Source organism: Petaurus breviceps, unplaced genomic scaffold, assembly GCF_028583685.1.
Source record: "Petaurus breviceps papuanus isolate PSGF00001 unplaced genomic scaffold, PetGlider_PUasm1.0 90977, whole genome shotgun sequence".
In the NCBI taxonomy this organism is placed as follows: domain Eukaryota; kingdom Metazoa; phylum Chordata; class Mammalia; order Diprotodontia; family Petauridae; genus Petaurus; species Petaurus breviceps.
In genome coordinates this window covers 48,950,805-48,975,044 of record NW_027187391.1, presented here as the reverse complement: position 1 = coordinate 48,975,044, position 24,240 = coordinate 48,950,805, and the positions used below count along the sequence as shown (strand labels likewise).

General features: G+C 35.2%; 1 protein-coding gene across 3 annotated transcripts in view; it reads right to left on the bottom strand.

Moving 5' to 3' along the window:
- The window catches only part of HACE1 (HECT domain and ankyrin repeat containing E3 ubiquitin protein ligase 1), a 100,667-nt gene that overhangs the window by 64,910 nt on the left and 11,517 nt on the right, over window positions 1–24,240 (bottom strand). For all 3 annotated transcript variants that reach the window (XM_069077142.1, XM_069077140.1, XM_069077141.1), the window contains exons 4-6: window positions 23,887–23,991; window positions 19,039–19,114; window positions 14,661–14,792 (exon numbers count right to left, since the gene is read on the bottom strand). In XM_069077142.1, the coding sequence (XP_068933243.1) occupies window positions 14,661–14,792; window positions 19,039–19,114; window positions 23,887–23,991 (313 nt within the window). The remainder of the gene's footprint in view (window positions 1–14,660; window positions 14,793–19,038; window positions 19,115–23,886; window positions 23,992–24,240) is intronic.

The window sequence follows — 24,240 nt, the reverse complement described above, 5'->3', positions numbered from 1 at the left end:
GGCATACTAGTATTGATCAAACAAAGCTTGTAAAATCCATTAAAACCCTCATAACTTTTTCCACAGAAAATGCTGTTTTTCTACATCTCATTAAAATATTGACTTATAATTTATGGCATGACTTTAAATGTTTGATTTTATGCTTATTCCCTCTGTATTTTATTGAGAATTGGCACAACCTTCTAGCTCTGTTAAAAGTATTTTTGGATCCTAACTGTCATACAAAACTTTAGCTATGATAACAATAATAATAATAACAAAAATAGCTAGCATTAACATACCACTTAATTTTCAAAGCATTTTACATGTTAACCAACTTGATCCTCACTATTACTACTCTTTACTTTCTGTCATTTGAAAATTTCAGATGCATACCACTTATAAATTCATCCAAGCTACTGACAGATGCTTATCAACTAGGCAAAGGTTAAACAACTTGTGGTACACGAATATAATATTATTACTGTAGTATATAAAATAATGAATTAAAAGAATTAAAAATTAATAAAAACATGGGAAGACCTGTAAGAATTGATGCACCAAGAAAGAACTATAAATAATGACTATAACAATGTAAATTTTAAAAAAAGATAAATAAAATTTGATATTGTATAATTGTAATAACCACATTAAGCCCTAGAAAAAAGCTGAGAAAATGCAACTCCCTCCCTTCATTGCAGAGGTAGCAGACTACAGATGTGGAAAAGTGAATACACTATAAAACAATGTCAATGAGTTAAGTTTTGCTGGCGTGCATTTTTTTTTCTTGTTAAATTTTTGTTATGAGATGGCCTGCTGGGCAGGAAACAGGTAGGAAATAAATGGAATATAAAAACAAAAACCATTGATAAAATAAGATCTAATTTTTAAAAAATATACATTGAATAGCAAATAAACAAAAACAAATCCCTGATGTGCTCCAAAAGACTTCCTGCCAAACTGACATAAAAAAATAGATGACTACCCTTAGATACAGTCATCCAATCACTTCTGAACCCACCTAACCATACACACTCTTGTCTAGTCCATATGTCTCCATCTCATCTACAAGAATAGCAAAGATTGTCACATGCTTTGCTGGAATCTAGGCAAACTGTCTATAAGAGAAGCCCCCTATCTAACCATCTAGTTAAACCCTGCCAACAATGGAAATTACGTTAGACTGACATGAGGGCTCCTTGGTAAAACTATGCTTGTCATGTCCAAATATCACTTCTTAAATTTTCTGTTTCTTTAGTAGTACATAATAAAACTTTGCCAAAATCAAAAGTTGAACTTTTTACAGACTACATTCCTCCTTTTTGAAAAATCTGTTGATCACTTTGCATTTCTCCAGTCCTCCATGATCTTTCAAAAAAAAAAACACTTGGGCATATCACATCCACTAGTTCATTCAAAACTGTGGGGCAGAGTTCTTCTGGATCTAGTGACCGGAATTCATCAAGGGCAGTTGACTATTCTTTTACTAGCTCTTTACTTATCTTGGAACTAAAGGATATGACATTCCATACCTGTAGGCATTATTTTGCTGACTTATCCTATCTAAATATTGATAGATATGATCCTGACATCCTAATTTTGACTTAAAAAATACTGAGCACTTAAATATTACTGTAGAAAATAGAAAAATAATTAATTTATTTCCTTGCCTCCTCAGAATGTTCAAAAGAAAAATAACTGTAACCAAAAGACTTTCAGAAATAGAAAGCAATTGGAACCTGGTTGTTTCTAAAACTTGCTGTTCAAAGAATTTAAAAGGTAATGTGAATTAGATTTACAAAGATTAAACTACACTTTGGCATTACTAACATTTTCTAACCTATGAAAATCACAAACCATATAGATGAAAAATGTCTATTTTCAGATTAACATGCGGCTGGGTGACCAATTCATGGAGTCATCAGGTAAGACATCATATGTACATGAGCACACATATCTAGAATATAAGCACTGAAAATGGACAATGAGTTAGGAACAGAAGTTATCTACAAGAGAGGTGACTAAATTATACATGGAAACACACTCAGTGCTTTTCAAAATGCCAATTTGCATCCTGATACAAAATTCCATTTTTTTAATGAATGTTTATTCTTTGTTTACATAATTTATTTCCACAAGATTTTGAGTTACAAATTTTCTCCTCATCTTTACCCTACCCACCACTCCAAAACAGCGATCCCACAGTATACCTGCTCCCCCAATCTGTTCTCTCCTATATCCTCCTCCATCCCCCCTCCGACTATCCAGTAGGGCAAGATGGATCTCTATACCCCAGTACCCATGTATCTTATTTCCCAGTTGCATGTAAAAAGAAATAATTATATATACTTTTTAAACACTGGATTTTAAAACTTTGAAGTCCAGATTCTTTCCCTTCCTTCCTCGTCACTCACCCTTACTGGGAAGATAAGCAATTCAATATAGGTTGTACATGTGTAGCTACGCAAAACATTTCCATAGTGGATATATTGTGAAAGACTGACTATATTTCCTTCCATCCTACCCCATCCCCCACTTGGTCTATTCTCTACTTTGACCCTGTCCCTTTGCAAAAGTGTGTGCTTCCAACTTCCCTCCCTGCAACCTGCCCTCCCCTCCATCATCCCCCCTCTCATCCCTTTCCACCCTACTCTCCTGTAGGGCAAGATACACTATTTAATGTATGTCATTCCCTCCCTAAGCCAAATTCAGTAAGAGTAAGGTTGACCCATTCCCTTTTGCCTTCCTGTTCTTCCACTCCATTGTAACCATTTTCCCTTGCCTCTTCTATATGAGATAGTGTACCCCATTCTGTCTCTCCCCATCTCCTCTCATCTCTCAATTTCACCTTTGAAGAATTATCCCTTCCTACTCAATTTGTCCTGTGCCCTCTATGTATACCTGTATACATATATACACACACTCACATATGTATTCATATGCCCATATACCCTCCTATATAGACATATATATGTAACGTATATACACACATACACACACACACACACATATATATATATATACATTTATATTCCCTTCAACTATTCTCATACTGAGAAAGATTTCATAAGTTACAATTATCATTTTTCCATGTAGGAATGTAGTTTGACTTTGATAAGTTCCTTATGATTTCTTTTCCTTATTTATCTTCTCATGCTTCTCTTGCTTCTTGTATCTGAATGTCGTCAAGTTTTCTATTCAACTCTGGTTTTTTCATCAAGAAAGCTTAAAAGTCCTCTATTTCATTGAATGACCATATTTTCCCCTGAAACATGATACTCAGTTCTGCTGAGCAGGTGATTCTTGGGTTTTAATCCTAGCTCCTTTGACCTCTGGAATATCATATTCCAAACCCCTTGACCCCTCAATGAAAAACTGCCAGATTCTGCATTATCCTGACTGTGTTTCCACAATATTCAAATTGTTTCTTCCTGGCTGCTTGTAATATTTTCTCCTTGATGTGGGAATTCTGGAACCTGGCTATAATATTCCTTGGAGTTTTCTTTTTGGCATCATTTTCAAGAGGTGATTAGTGAATTCTTTCAACCTCTATTTTGCCCTCTGATTCTAAAACATCAGGGCAATTTTCCTTGAGTATTTTTTGAAGGATGATTTCTACGTTCTTCTTTTGATCATGGCTTTCAGGTAGTCCAATAATTTTTATATATACTCTCTCCTGGATCTATTTTCCAGGTCAGTGGTTTTTCCAATGAGATATTTTCAGACTGCCTTCTACTTTTTCATTTGTTTGGGTCTGTTTAATAGTATCTTCATTTCTCATAAAGTCACTAGCTTCCATTTGCTCCAATCTAATTCTGAAGGAATGATTCTTTTCAGTGAGCTTTTGAAATTCTTTTTCCATCTGGTAAATTTGGCTTTTTAAGGCATTCTTCTCTTAATTGCCTTTTTGAGCCTCTTTTGCCATTTCAGTCAAACTATTTTTAAAGTGTTATTTTCTTCAGTCAGGTTATTGACTCTCTTTTCAAGATTTTTTTGCATCGTTCTCATTTCTCTTCCCAATTCTTCCTCAACTTCTCTTATTTAGTTTTCAAAATCCTTCTTAAGCTCCTCTATGGCCTGTAACAAGTTCATTTTTTCTTAGAAGCTTTTAGTGCAGGAGTTCTGACTTTGTTGTCTTCCTCCTGTTCCATGCTTTGATCCTTTTTGTCCCCAAAAAAGGAGTCCAAAGTTGATTTGTTGTGCTTGCTTTGCTTCCTTTGCTTGCTCATGTTACAACTCAATTACTTGACTTTTGAGCTTTTTGCCACAGTAGAACTCTGCTTTCAGAGAGGAGAGCTTTGTCCCAAATCCCTGGCGTTTTCACAGCTGCTGGAGCTATTAGTTGGCTGCCCTCTCTGAAGCCTCCACTGGTTCTAGCACCTTGTTACCTACCCTAGGACTTCCACCCTAGGCAGCAATCCAGATCCAAGCATGTTAGAGCAAGAGTGATTATCCCTCAAAATGGTTGCTTGGTCCCCCTACAATCTGCAGGCTAGAAGCTCTGAAGCAGCCAAGCAGTAGCGGCTGCACTTCAGATGCTGTGCCTCAGCCTCTTCTCCCTCTGGGGGCAGAAGCCGGACTGCACTCCCAGAACCCCTTATTCCCAAAGTCCACTGACCTCTCACTTTGTCTTTGGCATCTATGGGTTGACAATTCTGGAAACTGCCACAGCTGTTTGTGATCTACTGTCCCGACTTCCCTCCATCTGGGCCTGGTCATGGCCGCCCTGAGGCTAAAACCACGGGCTCATGCGGGGCTGGGCTCTGCTCCCAGTTAGCTGCGATGAACCCTTCCTGCCAGCCTGCCGGGCTGTCTTCAGCAGGAGGTTTGTTTTTCTCTATCACTTTATGGGTTCTGTAGCCCTAAAGTTTGTTTAGTCATATATTGGTATTTAAGGTAGTTATGGAGGGAGCATAGAGTTTTCCTGCTTCTATGCCGCCATCTTGGCTCCTTCCCCCCTCCATAATCCCATTTCTTAGAACACTAACTTTCCTGAGTGATGGTGGCAAACCTTAGTATATCACACTCTTGGAAGAATCAGATTTGGGAGTGAGCCAAAGGGCACCTTATTAGAGGGATACCGGAAATTTCATTCTCCTACTAAAGTCCTATTTCAAAATTTGGGGCATGGAAGTGATACTCAAAGACTACACCAAGGAATGGTAAAGAAGCATTTATAAGCTTCAAATCACATTAAAATGCAGCTAATATCAAAATTATTTGGGTCTGGTAAAATAGGTAAGTAAATCAGTGGATCAGAATAGACAAGAAAAAATTCAGAAAACCTATATATCACCTTGAGAATTCATTATTTGACAAAAATTTCTGGGAAAATTATAAAGCAGTTTAGCAGATATTAAGCTTAGACCATAATCTTATAATACATGCCAAAATAAAATCAAAACGGATATATTATCTGAACATTAAAGGTAATATCATAAAATAATCAGAAATTAACAACATCAGGTAACTTTCACAACTATCAAGAAGGGTTGAATTTTAAAGAAACTGAGGTGAATGATCACAAAAGTTAAAATAAAAAATTTTCAATTATATGAACAATGAAAAGCTTTTGCATGAACAGAATTAATGCAACTAGGATAAGAAGGAAAGTGACCAGTGGGGGGAGGAGGAGAGAATCTTTTTTTATTAAATATCTCCAAGTGTATGATAATTCAAAATATATAAACAACTAACAGAGATATTTAAGGCCAAAACCCATCCCTTGATAGATACGTGGTAAAGGGTATGAAGAGTTAGTTCTCAAAAGAAGAATCTCAAACTGTATGAAAGAATTCTCCAAATCAACTAATAAGAGAAATGCAAATTAAAATTCTGAGATATCACCTCACACCAGTAAAGTGGCAAAAAACAAAAGATGGAAATAAACAATGATGCCAAGGTTGTAGAAAAATGGGTACACTGATGCATTACTGGTATAGCTGTGAATTAGTCCATCCATTTTGTGAAGCAATCTGGAGTTACACTAAGAAAGTAAATAAAACATCCATGCATACCCACTGATACAGAGATTTCTACTTCTAGGTCTCTACCACAAAAAAGGTAATGACAAAAAAAATTCCCCTACATACATCAAAATATTTAGCAAAGAACTAAAAACAAAGTAGATATCCAATGATTTGGGGAATGGTTAAACAAATTACAACACATGAATATAATGGGATATAAAAAATTATTAACTTCTATGAACTATAAAGTGAAGTAAGCAAAAAAAACAACAAATACCATGAGAATAACAAAGTAAATAGAAAAAATATCAAAATGCTATCATGAAATTATAGATTGGGGAACTTTGAATATGGAATCTTTGTAATGTGCTGGTGTTTATTCTTACCCTTTTTTAATCCTTCTAAAGGATGTTCTTAGAGAGATAGGAAAATGTAATGTAAAAAAAAAAGGTATTAATAATTTATTTTTTAGAAAAAGATTACACTAAAGAACCGAATCTGTCATGCCTTTTCTGTTGGAAAAGTTCTGACCGTGAGCCAAGGAAGGCTCATACGTCTACCACCCAAAGGGAAATCTAGTAAAGTTTGTTGAATATTATCACCAGAATACTGGCCACTAGGTGACTAATTTTCTTAGCAACAGCAATTCATGAAGATAGTTTACTTTAAAGCATAAATAAGAGTTACAGTTCATATCATGGAAAAAGTATCAACACCAATGAAATAATGGATCTCTGTAAAAACAAGATTTTTTAAAATGCGTCTCATCATGTGTGGAATTGCTAAACAAATAGTTTCTCTGAATTTAATTGACTGTTATTGGGCTGTAAGAAACAATGAATACAAAGAATCTGAACCAATGTGTCAAAATACATGAACAGAGCAAACAAGGAAAATAATACACCCAGACTACAATGTAAAGGAAAAGATTCTGACAGAGTGGTGATGGTCTAAACATATAAAATAAGACACATTTTTTAACATGGCCAATGTGGAAAGAGTTTGTCTTGCTTGACAATGAATATTTGCAACAAGTTTTATTTGTTCTTTTTTTCTGAGGTAGGGGGAAGGGGAAGAGATAACAAATACGAGAGAAAAATGCTTAAGTGGGAAAAACATTTTTTTTAATACATTTAAAAAAAACATTGAAGGAGGAAGGGAAGTAATAAATTTAAACACCCACTACATGCCAGGCATTGTGCTAAGAATTTTATGAATATTATTTCATTTGATCCTGACAACAATCCTGGGAGGTGGATGGAGGTAGATTCCTATTTTACAGTTGAGAAAAGTGAGGCAAACGGGTTTAATGACTTGTCCAGGATCACACAACTAGTAAGATATATTGCAGTGGTTGTTGGTCTGAATATGTCAAACATTTGAAGGATACTTCGAGCACACAACGAAACAAGATAAGTCATAATGAAGCACAAAGATAGTCTAAAAAACAACAATGAGAAAACAATTCCAAGAACTGACAAACCACTGATGGAAAAAAAGCCTAAGTAATCCTCACATATCTTTTGCCTACTGTCCCCTTCCCCTTTAGAAGCATCCTCTCATTCTTTATTGGTCATCTTCTCTCAACTACCTCCATGCTGGTAAATTAGATTCCTCAGAAAGAGGGTAAAAACGACAACCCAAATTCTCAGGATGCTAAAAGTAAACCTTATAAAGAACAATTATTATTATTTTTTAAAGCAATTGGGGTTAAGTAACTTGCTCAAGGTTACACAGCCAGTTATTTTTGTGTGGGTACCGAGTATCTGAGGCCGGAACCAATCCCAGGTCTCCCCACACTGGGGCTGGCACTCTTACTCACTGCGCCACCTGGCCGCCCCTCTAAAGGACTATTATTACTAACATTGTAGCTTATGAACCCTCACTGGTGTAACAGATCTTTTAGGAGGTTCTGCAATATTCCCAGTTTAGGACTAACCAACACTATCAACCTCCAAAAACAAAAAAAAAAGCTTAGAAGATCTTACTATTCGGAGAAAACTCCCTCTTCATCTTGAACTATGGACAGGTTCTCCCCTCTGATAATTACAAACATCTTTGGCAATGTTATGCCCTTCCTTGTCTTATCACTCTTCTAGTATCAGAGAGTTAACAAGTTTCTCTGTTATCTTTTTCCAAAACTACTGAATAATTCTGATATATGAACAGAAAACATCATTAAAGTACTTTGTACTGAATCGGAGTTGTTTTTTATTTAAATCAACAATAAGCACAAGGTAATCTTCTATGTTCCTCTATCTTTCAGTCAGTTGTATGTTGTAAAGATGTGGTCTCTGTGGAACATTACTTGAGAAAATCTGACCATTCCCTATTAATACCCTCACAAAGAATGTCCTCAATATACGTGCATAAATGATGTGAATAAAAATTTCATATAGATGATGAAGCAGGCACAGAGCATGCGCACACACACACATGTCAGTAATTTCTCAGTCACTTTTTTAAGTCAAGATTTTTTCCAAACCGCTGGTATCTTCCCCTACATTTGATAACCTGTGAATAAGTCCCTCAAAACACTTACAATTGTGTAACCTCCAAAATGATCTTTTTTTTTTATACTCCATCCGTTACTCTCCCATAAACATTTAACAAATGAGTTTATGTGCTAAAACAGTGTTGCTTTTGGCCACCATCTCTCTCCCCTATTTGGAAACTAAGTGTTTGCTGTTTAACACACTTTTTAGGATCTTGGTCTCCTTGTTATAGCAAATTATTCTATCCATTAATCTTCTATATGAAATTATTATGATTTGGAGGTATCTGTCCATATCCTTTCTTCAAACCACATATCATTATTCAGGCATAGATTATGTTTCAATTGCATGTCTTATCTTTTATTTTTTCCTTTCTTAAAGTTTTGTGCTCATTTTGATTTCTGCTTTAACAAGATGGTGGTCAGACCACATTTACATAGCTAATTCAAAATTCAACCAACAAGCATTCATTAAGTGTCTAAGTACCAAAATGAAAGCCTCTGACTCAAAAAGATTGCACTATATGAATTTAATATAAGGTCATTTTGGGGAGGGGAAGCACAAAAAGTTGGGGAATCAGGAAAAGACTAATACAGGAAGAAATACTTCAGAATAACTTTTAAGGCAACTAGGGATTCTAAGAATTAGAGGTGAGGAATGAGCGATTTACAGGTATGGTGGATGGCTTATACATTGAGATCAATTTTACAATGTTTAACATGACAAAAAAGGTTTCATTCAATCAGGGAATTTGTATATTGTTTTCTTTTTTCTGAAAATGATTATTTCCTATGATCTGTTTAAACATAATAAATAAGTCCAAAAATTACTTGTTTTATTAGGATGTTATTTTTATTCTGGAAGCTTTTGCTTGCTTCTCAAATTGATAAAGACTAAAAAGAATAAAGTATTCAAAGATCAAAGTTTGGAGATATACTTATAACAAAAATTTAAGAACAATAAAAAAGATAAATTTGTAATTGGCACCTTAAAAAAACATACTTTTGAATCTAATACACCAAACATAATCTTATGTGTAAACTGATATATGTGCATATACATATACACACATATAGACACATAATATATATAAACACATTTTATGTTCACAGACCGAAAAGAATAAATTGCTAAAGGGCATTAAAAATTAAGTATTATATTAATTTCTGTTTTAATAAAAAAAAAAAACTTCCCAGTTTCAAAATTACCAGAAATTTTTTAACTCTGTTTCAGGGTCCTCCAAATAGCAGGTAGGGTTCCCTCATTTACTCAACATATCTTCCTTCTTATAATCTTAAAAAGTAGGTAACTGGTAAAGAGAGATCTAGAGAGGAAAAAGGAAGAGGGTAGCCCATTCCAGGATTTGCCTTGGAAGATACAACCAGCTGTATGCATCAATAGGGCTTCATGTCTTTTCAGCTTGCTTTTGGAAAATAGTAAGGATTTCATATGTTCTTGGGTCAATCCCCAAAGTCATTTCATTAAAGTCAATGGCTAGTCAAGAAGCAAAACACCCAATGACAAGTTTACATACATCCAAATTCAAAGTGACAAAACTGAAAAAAGTTAATGGCCAATGTTAAAACAATACAGGATTAAATGTAGAGTAAACTCCTTTTAGCAAATGATTACAAACAATCCAAAAAGAAAAATGCATTGATTCAATTCAGCCAAGTTTTTATCATGTGTCTATTACATATAAGGCACTATTTTAGGCATTGAAGGCCATACAAAGTTAAATAAAATGAAGTTCCTACCCACCCTGGAAGTTATAGTCTAATAATTTAAGCAAAATATTATATGACATAATAATATAAAGCTTCTGAAAGCACACTTTGCACATTCTCTAAAAGCAACCTGCTAGAAGACCAACCACCTAAAACTAATGCATATTTCTTTAATTATCTAGCAACTGACAGCAGTATTCACTCATCCTGGTAAATAAGAGTACTTGGAAAAACTACTATCACTACAGATCAGCCAACACAGAACGCTAAGATAAGAAAAACTGAACTTTCTCTGAACCTAAAAATAAATTCTGAAATATGTTAATCAAACCTACCTTTATGCCTCAAAGCTGAATCCAAGCAAGTCTCTGGATGAAAAGTTTGGAGGATGATTATGGATATCAATATAGCTGACTGAATGTAGTGGAATAACCTTATTGTTCCTTAACAAGCTTGCAATTTCAATGAGAAATGCAGTCAGTAATAATTCTCTTGAAAATAACAATCTATAATGCCGCTGTCAAATTAACAATTGTTTTTAAGTTTTATGAGCTTAAATCTACCTTAACAAGATTCCAATTGCCTTTTCATATTAAATTTGTAAAGCTTCAAAATAAGATACATAAATTAAAGATACCAAATTATTCAAGTGTAAGCTATTTTCTTTAAATTTAATTTTGAATTAATTTCTAACTAAATGTACTCACAGTATTAAGATTAGGTTAGATCATTTAACAATATGATGCACTAAGTTTATGGCTCCAAATTGTCCCAGAAAACCAAGAAAGCACCCATATGCAACAATAAATCACCTCATTTAAGTCTTTTAGATAAATGATGACAACAGGAATAAATACTATAAAAAGTTAATTACCAATGTGGCATTTTAGATAGCTAGGTAAAATCCAATTTGCTGACTAAACTACTACAGTGTCAAAATCCAAGCATCACATAGGGTCTGCAAATTGCCGTATCCTTCTGTTGCTGAAAAAGTAATGTTCCATAGCAACAAGAACTATATTCTCAGATACATGTATTGCTTTTTTTTCCCCTCAGAGTTCAGAGAACTTTCTTTGACTATGTCACTAGTATTCTGCACATATCATAAGGGTAAGTTTGGGATAAAGAAAGAGATGTTGTTATCCCAAGTATAAATATTTAGCTAATGAATGAACTGACTTCTATGGTCCCTTTCCAGGTCAAGAGGAACCAACGTTTTCAATGTTCTCTAGACTACAATGTACACTTGATAAGATCTCCTAAAGCTATATTACAATTCTGGGGACAACAAAGCAAAAAGGCATAGCTCAAATAAGAGCTCCTAGTCAAAATCATCAATGAAGACAGAAGACCAGAAGTTATAGTCACATTTTTCAATTATAAATATTACCTATTTTTTGCCCAGACCTATGTATCATTGGTATAGGGGAACTCTCCCCACCTAGCAGAATAGTAAGTATCACTCAATGTTTCATCTTCAAAAGTTGTAGTATCTAGAAGCAAAGTCTCTATAACCCAGACTCAAAAAGTCAATATACGTCAAAGAAGCAAGACTTGGACCCAGTTCTTCTTGAGACTGGCTCTCTATCCTCTGTCACACACTGCCTCTCTCAAGAACAAAAAGACAACCTTCAAAATCCTAAAATACTATGCACATTAACACAACAGTATAGAAATAGTAAACAAAATTTGAATGTCCATGTTGCATAACTTGGGATAGAAATAAAATGAGTTTTTCATCTTGGTTACATTTGGAGGAATAAATATATACTCGGCAAACTAGAATTAAATTTAACCCTCTATGTAAATTCATCATAATTATTAAATTAACTAAATAAGCATCCTCATCATCAAAGCAACAATGTGACAGCAATAACGAATACTAAAGAGCTGTCAATACCTGGAAATGGTGATTCCTCTCTCTCTCTGTCTCTCTCTCTCTCTTATGGCCATCTACTCAAACTTTCCTCTTATGTGTTCCTGAAATTCAACCTACACTGAGGTTAAAAGTAAAACTTTACAGAAGACTTTTGTCTCTTGCCTCTCTATATTAATTTTTTAGAGTTTGAAGGTTTATTTCCCCTGAAGATTTTTACATTTGATTTTTATAAAATGTCAAGCTTTTTTAAGAAAAATTCTGAATATACAAAAGTACTGAACATGTCCTCATATACATAAGCTCTTTCAGTCATTTTTCAGTCATGTCTCACTCTTCATGATCCCATCTGGTGTTTTCATCGCAAAGATAACCACCGGAGTGGTTAACCATTTCCCTTCTCCAGCACATCTGACAGATGAGGAAACTGAGGCAAATAGGGCTAAGTGACTTGCCCAAGATCACATAACTAGCAAGTCTCTGAGGCCAGATTAGACCTCAGGAAGATGAGTCTTCCTGACTCCAAGGCTGGCACAGGAGTGTATAGCACTGTGCCACCTAGTTGCCCTACCATTTCCTTAATGGATATAATCAAAATAACTACCTTGATTAAGATGGATAAAAAAGGTCACATTCATTTCTAGCAAACTAATATAAAAGCATTCCTAATTCCACATCTGCCTAATTACTAATACACAAGAAAGCCTTTTAGAGCATATCATTAGTAAATTAAGGAATGATTCGGGACAGTCCCTACCCTTGAAAAGTTTATCAAACCTCCAGTAGATAACTCAATCTAGCTCAATACAGGATTCCTGTCCAATAAGATTCTAATACATCACAGAAAATTAGCAATTCTAAGGCATATCATAATTAGCACAATTCTTCTGAGAGACTGTTATAGATATAATTCTACTTAAAGACAAGGATATTGACTAAATGACTTTTCAAGGTCCCTTTGGACACTGATCTTATATAATTAATGGCAACCACCAATGATTCAGTAACACTCTTATCACTAGACATTTCCTTCTGTACAATCCTCAAAAGTCCCTGTGGCATTTCAGTGACTAGGACAGAGATTTAGCAGAAATCTTGTTCCCCAATGTAAACAACTCAGGAGCACAGAACTGTAATGCTGTTAAGAAAGAAAGTCACTATTTTTTTCCTCCCAGTTCTATTATATCTGCAAAATCTCAGCCAGTAAACATCATTATTGTAAAGTCAGAGTATCTATAAATTTTCCTAGAAGGCAATTCTTCAAAGACAGAATTTCTCAAGTTCGAAGCAATCTTCATTGTTTTACCATATCTGCTTTAGGTTGTAAACCATATGGAATACATTATACTTGTGCTATGTAATTTTCAATGACTTCAGAGTATAATTCACATTTTTTAATGTATTCTATAAAACACAAGGCTTAATGGTCTACTATCTTCTATCCCAACTGAAAGCAAGTGATATCAACTACTATAGCACATTTCCTAAGTAAACTTTATGGAAGCAGAGAGAGGGTAAGGTTGTTGAACAACTGTGATGATGTTTTTTCCATTATGGTTAACTATCTCACATGATACAGATACAGCTATAAGTCTTTAAATTTGAAAACTTGGGGTTTTTCCCTTGGGATACTGTCAGCAGGGATCACATCCAAAACTACAATAATTTTACAAAAGAATTCCTGAAAGTCATCCATAATTATGCTTTTCAAAAACACTGAAGAATGGCATCAGATACATCAGAATATTTCTGGTGTAAGCTTTAAAAAAAAGGGTACTTTCTTAACCTTTTTAAGAAATAATAACTATTAACTATTCCTTAAAGACACTGAACTAATTTAATTTCTAGACATTTAAAGAAATAAAATCTAAGTAGACATTAGGATCCAAAGAAATCTTTTTTCCACTTAATGAACATATTAGGACACCAGAAGAGCAATTTTTCCCTCCTAAACTCAAGAGTCCAGATACTGAACTTCATATACCATACTCTCAACTTCTTCTTTTTTTTAAAGTAATTGGGGTTAAGTAACTTGCTCAAGGTTACACGGTCAGTTATTTCTGGGTGTGGTGTTGAGTGTCTGAGCCCGGGATTCGATCTCCAGGTCATCCCAACACTGGAGCCGGTGCTCTTACTCGCTGAGCCACCTGGCCGCCCTCAACTTCTTAGAATGCCTCATCAGAGACAACCTTGGATTTCTGAAAGCTAGGCTATCAGAGCACAAGTTCTAGTATGTTCTATCAACCTAAGAAGGATTCAACTATGGGCCTGTCGACAGACTACATCTTCCAAGAACTAGCATACCTAAGCTTAGAAATGCTCATCACCAGAATATTGACTATCAAGTGATACATTTTTTTCCAGGCACAGCCTTCACAGAAATCATTTAAAAGGATTCTAATCTGCATGAAGTTACTTACATAAAATACAAAAGTATCAAAAAGCACTATATTTCTTCTCCTTCCACCAAAATAAATCAGCAATCCAATCATTAGTAGAAAATATTTCAAAAGCAAGACAATATTAACAAACATAGCTAATGAAAACCTTTTCATAAATTCAAAGTTTTCAAAATTTTACAAAATACATGCAATTTCAACTAAATTTAACCTACTGTCTTATGACCATTCTGGCATGCAACATGCAATGCTGTCTGTCCCATTGCATCTTCAACATCCACGTTACTGACATGCTGCACAAGATCATGAAGTAGCTCTGTTCTTCCATTTACAGCCAACCAGTGGATCTGCAGAATAATTTGTGCCAGTTAGTACTTTAACAAGAAAATTTTACATACTCAATAAGTTAAAAGAAACTAATTTTTCAATTGCAAATCTAGCATACAACCTAGTTAATACTTCAGGCCTATATACTTTTTCTTAGTTTTTTTTTAACAATTAATATTTCCAATAAAATTTAGGCAATCCCAAAGTTATGTTTCAGAATAAATCTTTCCATAATACAAAATGACAGGGCAGATACAAGACAGCTTCCTTCTTGGATGCCCCAGGGCTTTCAAAGTATACAATTACATTTTCCAAAAGGCAATTCTGAATTAGATGAGAGGTGGTAAATTTTTGTCCAGGTCCAAAGCTTGGTACTAGATATTCTCAATACAGCATATGTATCCTCCCCTCACTGCCCTTCATTCCCCAACCAGCAAAAAAAAAAGAAAAAGAAAGAAAAAAATCAAGCAATATATTAATAGGAAAAGTAATATAAAGAAGTCGTGGAAATAAGTATAAAAATAACTTATGTTAGAACAAGAGTGTTTCACAGCTGAAGTTGCTATTGCCAGAAGATATAAACAAAACTGGGGGAAAAAAAAGAATTAAAAGCCCAAAAAAAAATATTTCCAAGTATCAAAATATGCTTTCTTACACCCTTTCAAAGTCTGATCCCTCCAACTATGAAAACTGCCTAAGAACAAGGAAAACTTTTCCAGGCTTTACTAAGTATACTCAAGAAAAACAGCTAAGAGAAGTTTGCATGTCTTGAAGCAAAACTAGGGAAGAGAAGTAAGAAGGAGAAAAATAGAGGCAACTCACTACTATAGTGGAAGAAAATTTTATAGGACAAATGAATGGAACAAATGGAAAGAAATCATTTTTTCCTTCTCAAAATTAATCAGTGGAAGAAATTATTAAATATATTTATCTGTCTACAATGGATAAGTGGTATCATGAAGATGAGGCTCCATCTACACTGGCCACAGTATAAGGTATACTATGAATATTCAGATATTAAAAGTATATCACTTTTATTCATTTTCCACTGTTTACTGAACATACCCATTTCGATATCCCACAGATACCTCAAACTGAACATTAAATGAGACTCAGTTTTACTCTCAATACTGCTACTCCTGACTTCCCTATCTCTTTTAATGGCAGCACTATTCTCCAATTACTTATGGTCAAAACCTCAAAATTATCTTTGACTTTTTACCCCTTTATCCCACACAGTCAGTTGCCAAATCTTACTGGCTCAATCTCATTACTGCTCAAATCTATCTCTACCTTGCCATTATTTCTATCATAAACAGTTTGTGCCCTTATCATAGGAGCAGAGCATCATACATTTAAAGATGGAAGGACCTCAGAACCATTTAGTCCAAACCCTCATTTTATAGGTGAGGAGACTGAGGCCCAGAAAGGTTCAGTGATGTACTTACCCGAGGTCACACAAGGAGTAAATATCAAAGATAGGACTGACTCAGAAGACAAGCGCTCTTTCCACTTTACCATGCTGCCCTCTAAAAAGTCTTGCCAAAAGAGTCCTGATTCTTTTCCCTTCCCTCAGCCTTTTCAAAGGATGCCTATGCACCATCATCTAACTGGTATTCCAGGGGCACTAAAATGATGACATTATTCTTCAGGTTAAAAAAACCTTCAATGCCTCCTCCTGAATACATACCAAATAAAAGCACTCTTTAGCCTAGCATTCAAGATCCCTCATAATTTGGATCTAATCCATCTTTATTTCATACTATAATTCATCATATGTTCTTTATTCTTATCATTCAAGTCAGATTTTGTCTGCCATCTTCCAAACATGCTTTTGCTCTAGGTACCGTGTTTCCCCGATAATAAGACCTATCCCAAAAATAAGCCCTCCCCTTACTGTGTAAGATTCCCCTAAAATAAGCCCTCCCCCGAAAACAAGCCCTATTGAGATTGCTACTGTAGTGAAGGTGATCCCATGCGCTACATGCTACATTACCGTCCCTCCCCCCCGTGAAACGCACACCGCGCTCCGAGCTGCATCCAATCAGAGCTGCAGCAGTGAGCGCGTCATCCTGTTCTTCCCCAGTGATTTGCTTATTGAATAAAGGTACATTTTTTTGTTCACATTTACCTGTTTATTAAAATTGCTTTCAATGTTCATTAAAATAAGCCCTCCCCTGAAAATAAGCCCTCTGGTGTTTTTCTGTCCAAAAAAATTTTATAAGACAGTGTCTTATTATCGGGGAAACACAGTATCTATGTTCATGTTATTCCCTCCTTAACACTTCTACTTTTACTAGCAGATAACCTGTCCAGCCTACATAAAAGAGATCAGATATCACCTTCTCTAATGTCTTTCTTGATCCTCCCAGTCAAAACTGATATTTCTCTGATTTATCTCATAGGACTATTCATGATGGAGACCCTTATTTATGAGTAGGTATACAACAGACAATACTCAAAATTATTCTCCACATTTAAAAAACAGCTACACAAACAGCAAAGGAAGATGAAATTTCATGTCTTTGTTATTTCATCTAAACTATTTCAAAATGTTATTTCTCAAAATTAGTATTTCATTTTATTCTACTTCTAGAAAAAAAACCTTAAAACTGTGACTATTTTAAAGTGAAATTCCTACAATCTATCCTATACAGTTTACGTGTTTATTTCAAGGATCCATGATTTCATCAGTAATTAAACTTCCTGTACTGAAGCAGACTGCAAGCCCTTCAAACTTAGAAAAGGGTCTTTGATAGCTACTGTGAACAAGCTCCTAAAAATCTAGAAAATGCACCAGACCAAATCCCAATAAAGAAATCCAGAAAAGGTTACAGTGCGTCCTTTGTCTAGCCCAGCTTAGCTTAGCATAAGGAAACAGATAAGAAGCTCTGTGGTCTAGGGGAGCAGACGGGGTGGGCCAAGAGCACACTGAACAGGGAACACTCCAGAACCCAGGCAAAGGCTGTTCATCAAGACAAAAGTAGGTCTCAGACCCACACCCGCCTGCACCACAGCACTGTGACAGGGACAGACACCAACCAGCACTCATTTTGTCATCCACTAGCCAGTCCTAGTTAACAGATCCAGGGCAGAGTGAGAAAGAGACCCAGTAGTAAATCTGGGCACTGTTAAAGAAAAAGGAAGAAATTCAGAAGCCAGCAGCAGTAGTGTGGCTCAGACTTCAGACAAAAAGCAGGATCTCACTTTCAATGTCTAGCCCATCACGCAAAAGAGCAACTGGAGAAGTAAACCCAGACCAAAAGTAAGAGTCTACTGCTCAAAGTCAAAAGAGTTTTCAAACTGCTACTTTTACACAGACCCAAAGCAAGGTCCCTGAGATGCTGGAATAACATTAACACTCAATACCCCCAAGAAATCACCAACAGTACCAGCCCAGACCTTCCCTTCACAACTGTGGCAGAGTTCAGCCCTAACGTTAAATCTGAAGTCAGGAAGTAGGCTGGAAGAATAGGCCAACAAGAGAACCCAATCATAACCCTGCTATGGGGGCAGGGACACTCAAGACACAAATACAGAAGAGAATGACTCCAGAACATCTACAAGCATTGCCTCAGAGATCATTATTGTGACCAAAATGTTCAGTCATGCAGTCAAAATAATTATAAGCTTTTCTAAACTTAAGCTGGTCCTAGACTATCACTAGACCCATATTCAAAGGCTTTCTAGTTTGGCAATACCTGCTAAAGGTTCTCCACTGACATAGCTTTCAAGAACCCAGAGTCACTTCCATAGAACAAGGCATCAAATTTAAGACTTTAGTGTAGAGAAGCATTCACACAAAGAATACATGTTACACTGACTTAATTTGGCAAAGGCAAGGATAAGGAGTAAAGGAAAACATTCTACTCCTGAGCACAGTGAGGACAAGGAAAAGGAAAAAAACCTCACCCATAGTCTAAACTCCCAAAGTACCTATGAAGAATATACTGTTCAAAGATTCAGTGAAGATCAATGACAGAAGCTATGGAAAGAAACTAGAGAATGGCAGAATAAAAACAGACTCAAAAAAGAAACAAGCAAAAAAAAAGACAATTAGTAGGTTCATAGTTTCTCTGAAATAAATTCCTCAAAATACCTAAAAATGTCTCCAAACATTTGTGATTCATTTAGTTACTGCAAAGACATTATTAAACATTTAAACAAAAGCACAAAAAAAATAATTGTTTCAAAACCCATGTACATGCTAAATTTACTTTTGAAAAAACTATGTAAAGTCATTTCAACGAAATTTAAAACACTTACTGCGGTCAATCCTTCATTATTACAAATGTTGACATCTGCACTGTATTCTAATAATTTACTCATGCATTTCTTCTGACTGGAAAAAAGAAAAGAGACATTCACAAATGTCATAAACAATAACTTTAAAATACACCAAGCACAGAATAAGAAGGGTATTTTACAAAGATATCAATTCAAGTCTAATATTTGATGATGCTACATAGTTATATAATTACCCTACTTGATCGGTAAACTCAGCTAATATCATTTAAAATGAAATACAAAATTATAATGTTTCTAAGATTTGGACAATCAAACATTAGGTCTCATTTACAGATAACTGGAGAGGAAAATATGTAATCAGTTTTTTTTTAATATTGTTGTTTGGAGTGGGGGGGTTGTTTTATTTTGCAAGTGCTTTGAAACTGGGTCTCTCTATATCTACTCATTCCCTCACTAGACTGTGGGCTAGAGGTGGCCACTCATGGGTCTTAATCCAATACTGATCAGCACAGAAGATTTAACATGTTCCATTTTTCAAAGATGGCTACATTAACCCTTCCATAGGGTGAATCATCCTCCATTCCCAGGGACTCACCATACTGGCAATGAACTTAGTGTGGACACCCAATTGGCTTTAGAGATACTATAATCCAAACTCAAGTGTTCCATGAGCCTCAACTCCCAACATTAGGGAATAAAAATATATGCTACTATACATGGCAATAATCAAGTTTTCATCTCACTCAGGAAAGGGAAGTCAAAGCTTCCTTGAAGTAATATACTCAGATTTCAATCAGTTGAAAGATTATGATAGATCATCAAGTGCCATGTTCTTTATTATGAAATATTTAAAAGATAATAGTAAAATAAAACAAAAAACACTACCACAAAAAAGGTAATTAATAGCAAATAGCTTAGAAATATAGACTGGAGCCATGTTATAGAAGATTTTAAAAGCCAAACTAAGGTGTTTTATCCTGAAAGAATAGGGAGCCACTGATGGTTTTGCCAGGGAAGAGATACATGGTCCCAAGGCCTTAGCAAGATTGTTTTGGCAAATATATGAAGGATGGATTTAATGGATTGGAAATTGAGAAACCAATTAGGAGGTTATTACAGTGTATCCAGGCACAAAGTGATAAAAACCTAAGTAATGACCATGAAAGTTCAGAGAAAAGGACAGATTTTGAGAGAACATAAAATCATAGACTTAGAGCAGAATGAGACTGTAGAAACCTAGTCCAAAACTCATACAAATGAGAGAAGTAGGGCAGAGAGGTTAGATGACTTGCCACACAGGTCACTCAACTCAGCTAGCAGGCAGCAGAGCTATAATTTGGACATTGGTCAACTGACTAAACTCAGCATGTTGCCTCACTGCAATGATATGAAACGCTGCCCATACAACAAGATTTGGGAGGGCCACCATAGCCTGCTGGTTGGTCTCCCTGCCACAAGGTCTCTTCACTCCAGTCTATACTCCATTCAGATGACAAAGGGGTCTTCCTAGATCACAGCTCTACTCCCCCTACTCAATAAACTCTTGGACTCCATATCACCATCTGGATCAAATAAAAAGGAAAAAAGCCTGTTTGGCCTTTGAAACTATTCATAACCTGCCCCTGCCCTCCCCATTTCCACCTTTCCAGTCTTACACCTTACACTCTCCACCCCACAATCAACATACTCTGCAATCTAGTAACACTAGCCTCCTTGCTGTTCCTCAAACAAGACAATCTCTTGGTTTCCGGCATTTTTGCTGGTTTCCCTGAAGACCCTGCCAAAATGTCATCTTCTACAGGAAGTCTTTCCCTAGCTGTTTTAATTCTAGTGCCTTCCCTAGGTTGATTATTTTCAGTTTAGCCTATATATACCTTGTTTGTACACAGTTGTTTGCATATTGTCTCCCCCATTAGACTGTGGGCTTTTTGAGAGGAGAGAATGTTTTCCTGCCTTTCTTTCAATCTCTAGTGCTTAGCACAGTGCCTGGTACACAACAGGCATGTAATGTTGATTGAATGACTGACTACCAACCTAGACTCTGACAAAGAAGACAGCTGGTTGGTTACCTGTTTACAAAGCTAAGTGGATCCAGGAAATACACCTTGAGAGTATTAGAATAAAGAAAGGAGGCTGAGGAAAAAGAAGTGCTATAGCACCACCTTCAAAATACACTGTAAATAAAACAAAAGATAGGAGATACAATATGTAGCACTGCTTGCCCTTCACTTCCTCTCTCCTATCAATTCCACCATTTGTTATTGTTTAGTCGTGTCCAAATCTTCATGACGCTATGCCAGGCCCTTCTATCCTCCACATCTCCCAAAGTCAATCCAAGCTCATGTTCATTGCTTCCATGATAACAGCTACCAGTCTCACTCTCTGACATCCCCTTCTCTTTTTGCCTTCAATCTTTCCCAACATCAGTCTTTTTCCAATGAATCCAGTCTTCTCATTATATAGACAAATTATTTAAGTTTCAGCTTCAGTATCTGTTCTTCCAATGAGTAGTCTGAATTAATTTAAGTATTGACAATTCTATAAATACCTACTCTTTAAACTGTATCACACTCATCTTTCAAACTTTAGGCGTCTGAACATTCAGGATATTGTCCACAACCTGAACAATAAGCAATCTTCTCAAAATCTCCAAATCTGAAAGAGCCACTGTTTTCTAATTTATACATTATACCAGTTAACATGTGGATAAGTGGCAGAGTAGACCTGGCATCAGGAAAACCTTGAGTTCAAATGCAGCATCAGACACTTACTAGCTGCATAACCTTGGGTAAATCACTTTAAAGTCTGTCTGCCTCTGTTTCCTTCTGTAAGATGGGGATAAGATACCTACCTGCCAGTTATTTTGAGAATCAAATTAGATGTCTGTAAAGCATTTTGCAAATACTGAAGCACTATGTATTAGCTGTAATTATTATCATGATCATGATGTAGTTATGAAGTCCATAATCAGATACAGGAAAAAATTATTGTAAAACGGAACTGGAAAGTAAACTTACCAAAAGTAGCACTTATAAAGGCAGAGAAATATTATAATAGGCTAGGAAGACCATACTACTCATTAGAACAGAGACAGTTGAGGTACATACAACACATATAGGAGAGAAGTGGGGCTACTAATAGATAATGTGAAAGTAGTCCTATTTTGCCTAACTGTCCCTCACTTGGCACATTTGCTTAAAGCAATTGGGCTTGTAGCTATGTAACCAGATATTTTAATGATACTTGTTAACACAGACCAAATTATGTTCTAAAGATATTCTTAATTATATAATCTATGGTCAAACTACATCATGTTAAATTATATAATGTTAGAAAAGGTTAGGCCTCTAAAAATATCACCCACTATATAGAGTGGCTTTTAAATTTTGCCTTTATTTTTTAAATCAATTAAATATTAAAAAACTAACCTACAAGTAAGGCTAGGTATCATAAACCAATTCTAATTCATTTTTTTTCTAATTTATTTTCTTCCACTGACTTGCTGTGTAAATCACTTGCTCTCTCTACTTTATTTCTTTATCTTCTAAACTAATCTAATGAAGACCTCCTCCCAAAGAGAGTCTAATATTGGCAGACCTAATGATTAAAATGACTCATTTTTATGTGCTATTTGTCAAGTCTTTGTTTTTGAAGAACAGTTTATAAGGATTCTTTCTAGTAGACAAATCCAGAAAACATTGTGCCTTTCAATACTGGGACCACGTCCATATCATTCACACTGAGTCACCTGCTTGAATCTCCTGCTATAGTGACAAAAGGATTGAACTTGTTTTTATCCATACTGTGAGGCAATCTGTTATTTTAGCTTCTGATTAGACTATAAAAATTTAGTGAAATAACTAACTGTTCATATCTACAGATTTTCCTAAGACAGCTAGTTATCCACTACATATATTAACCCTATGCTCTAAGATTCTTAGGTGGTAGAGGAGGTATTGACTGACCTGTATTGATTAGAGGAAGCTTGTTCACCTGAGCTCCATAAACTTGTTTTTATGATATTCTGATTAGTATATGTACATATATGTATGTATATATGTGTGTGTATACACATATATATGTATATATGTATGTGTATACACACACACACATATATATATAAAAGACAACATATAGCAGTTTCCTTTGTAACCCTGTGGGTGTTATTTTACACATTTAAAAACATTATTTTGTGAAGGGATCCATAGGTTTCACTAGAATGTCAAAGTGGTTAATGATATTAAAAAAAAAAATCAAGAACTCTAATTTTAAAAGAGTCATCTCGAACACTAAGAGGTTAAGTGACACCTAGCTAAATGTAAAGTCACCTAGCTAATATGTGCACAATGCAGGATTTGAACCTAGGTTTTCCTGGCTTTAAGGCCAATTCTCTTACCATTACACCACAGTGTCTCTAATGAAAAGGAAAACTTATAAAAGACCGATGAATATAATGTTCAACCATAACTGTATCCAAAAACATTTAATAACCATATGAATTAGTGATACTCATTTCACTTTTCTTGACAGTCTTCATTTCTTGAGGCAGCTAAGTACTTGGCTCCAAGCCTGGAGTGAAAAAGACCTGAGTTTAAGTCTGGCCTCAGACTTCGTGGGGATCAAATGAGATAAGATTTGTAAAGCACTTAGCATAGTACTTGGCACACAATAAGCAATTAATAATTTTTTTTCTTCCTTGATATGAAAAATTCTAACCTATGTCTTTAAGAAAAATTTTACATTAAAACTGATATTTACATGTTTACATGACTTCCACAAGCTAAATATTAAAAATCACTAATTAAAGATAACTGAAAATCATTGAATATATTATAAGAAACAAGTTATTTAGAAAAATCATTTTACCCATTTCTAGCTGCCAGATGAAGGGGTGTACACCCTGAAATATCTTGATAGTTAGGATTTGCTCCTTTTTTTAACAGCAGAACCAAGCATTCGACTGATCCACAACTGAAACAAAATTAAAAGTTCATATTCTTTCAATAACTAAAGCAAGTATGTTGATTAATTTGATATCTAAAGGTCAAAAATTAAGTATATCCTATGGTCACTTACTTTAAAATCCTACACCTACTCCATGAAGGTAAAACATTCTATTTCTACTAGGATATCAATTAAGTAGTAGCTTGTTTTAACCAAAGTTCCTAACTCCAGAAAATACATAAATCTGTACTAATGTATGTATATACACTGCTTTAA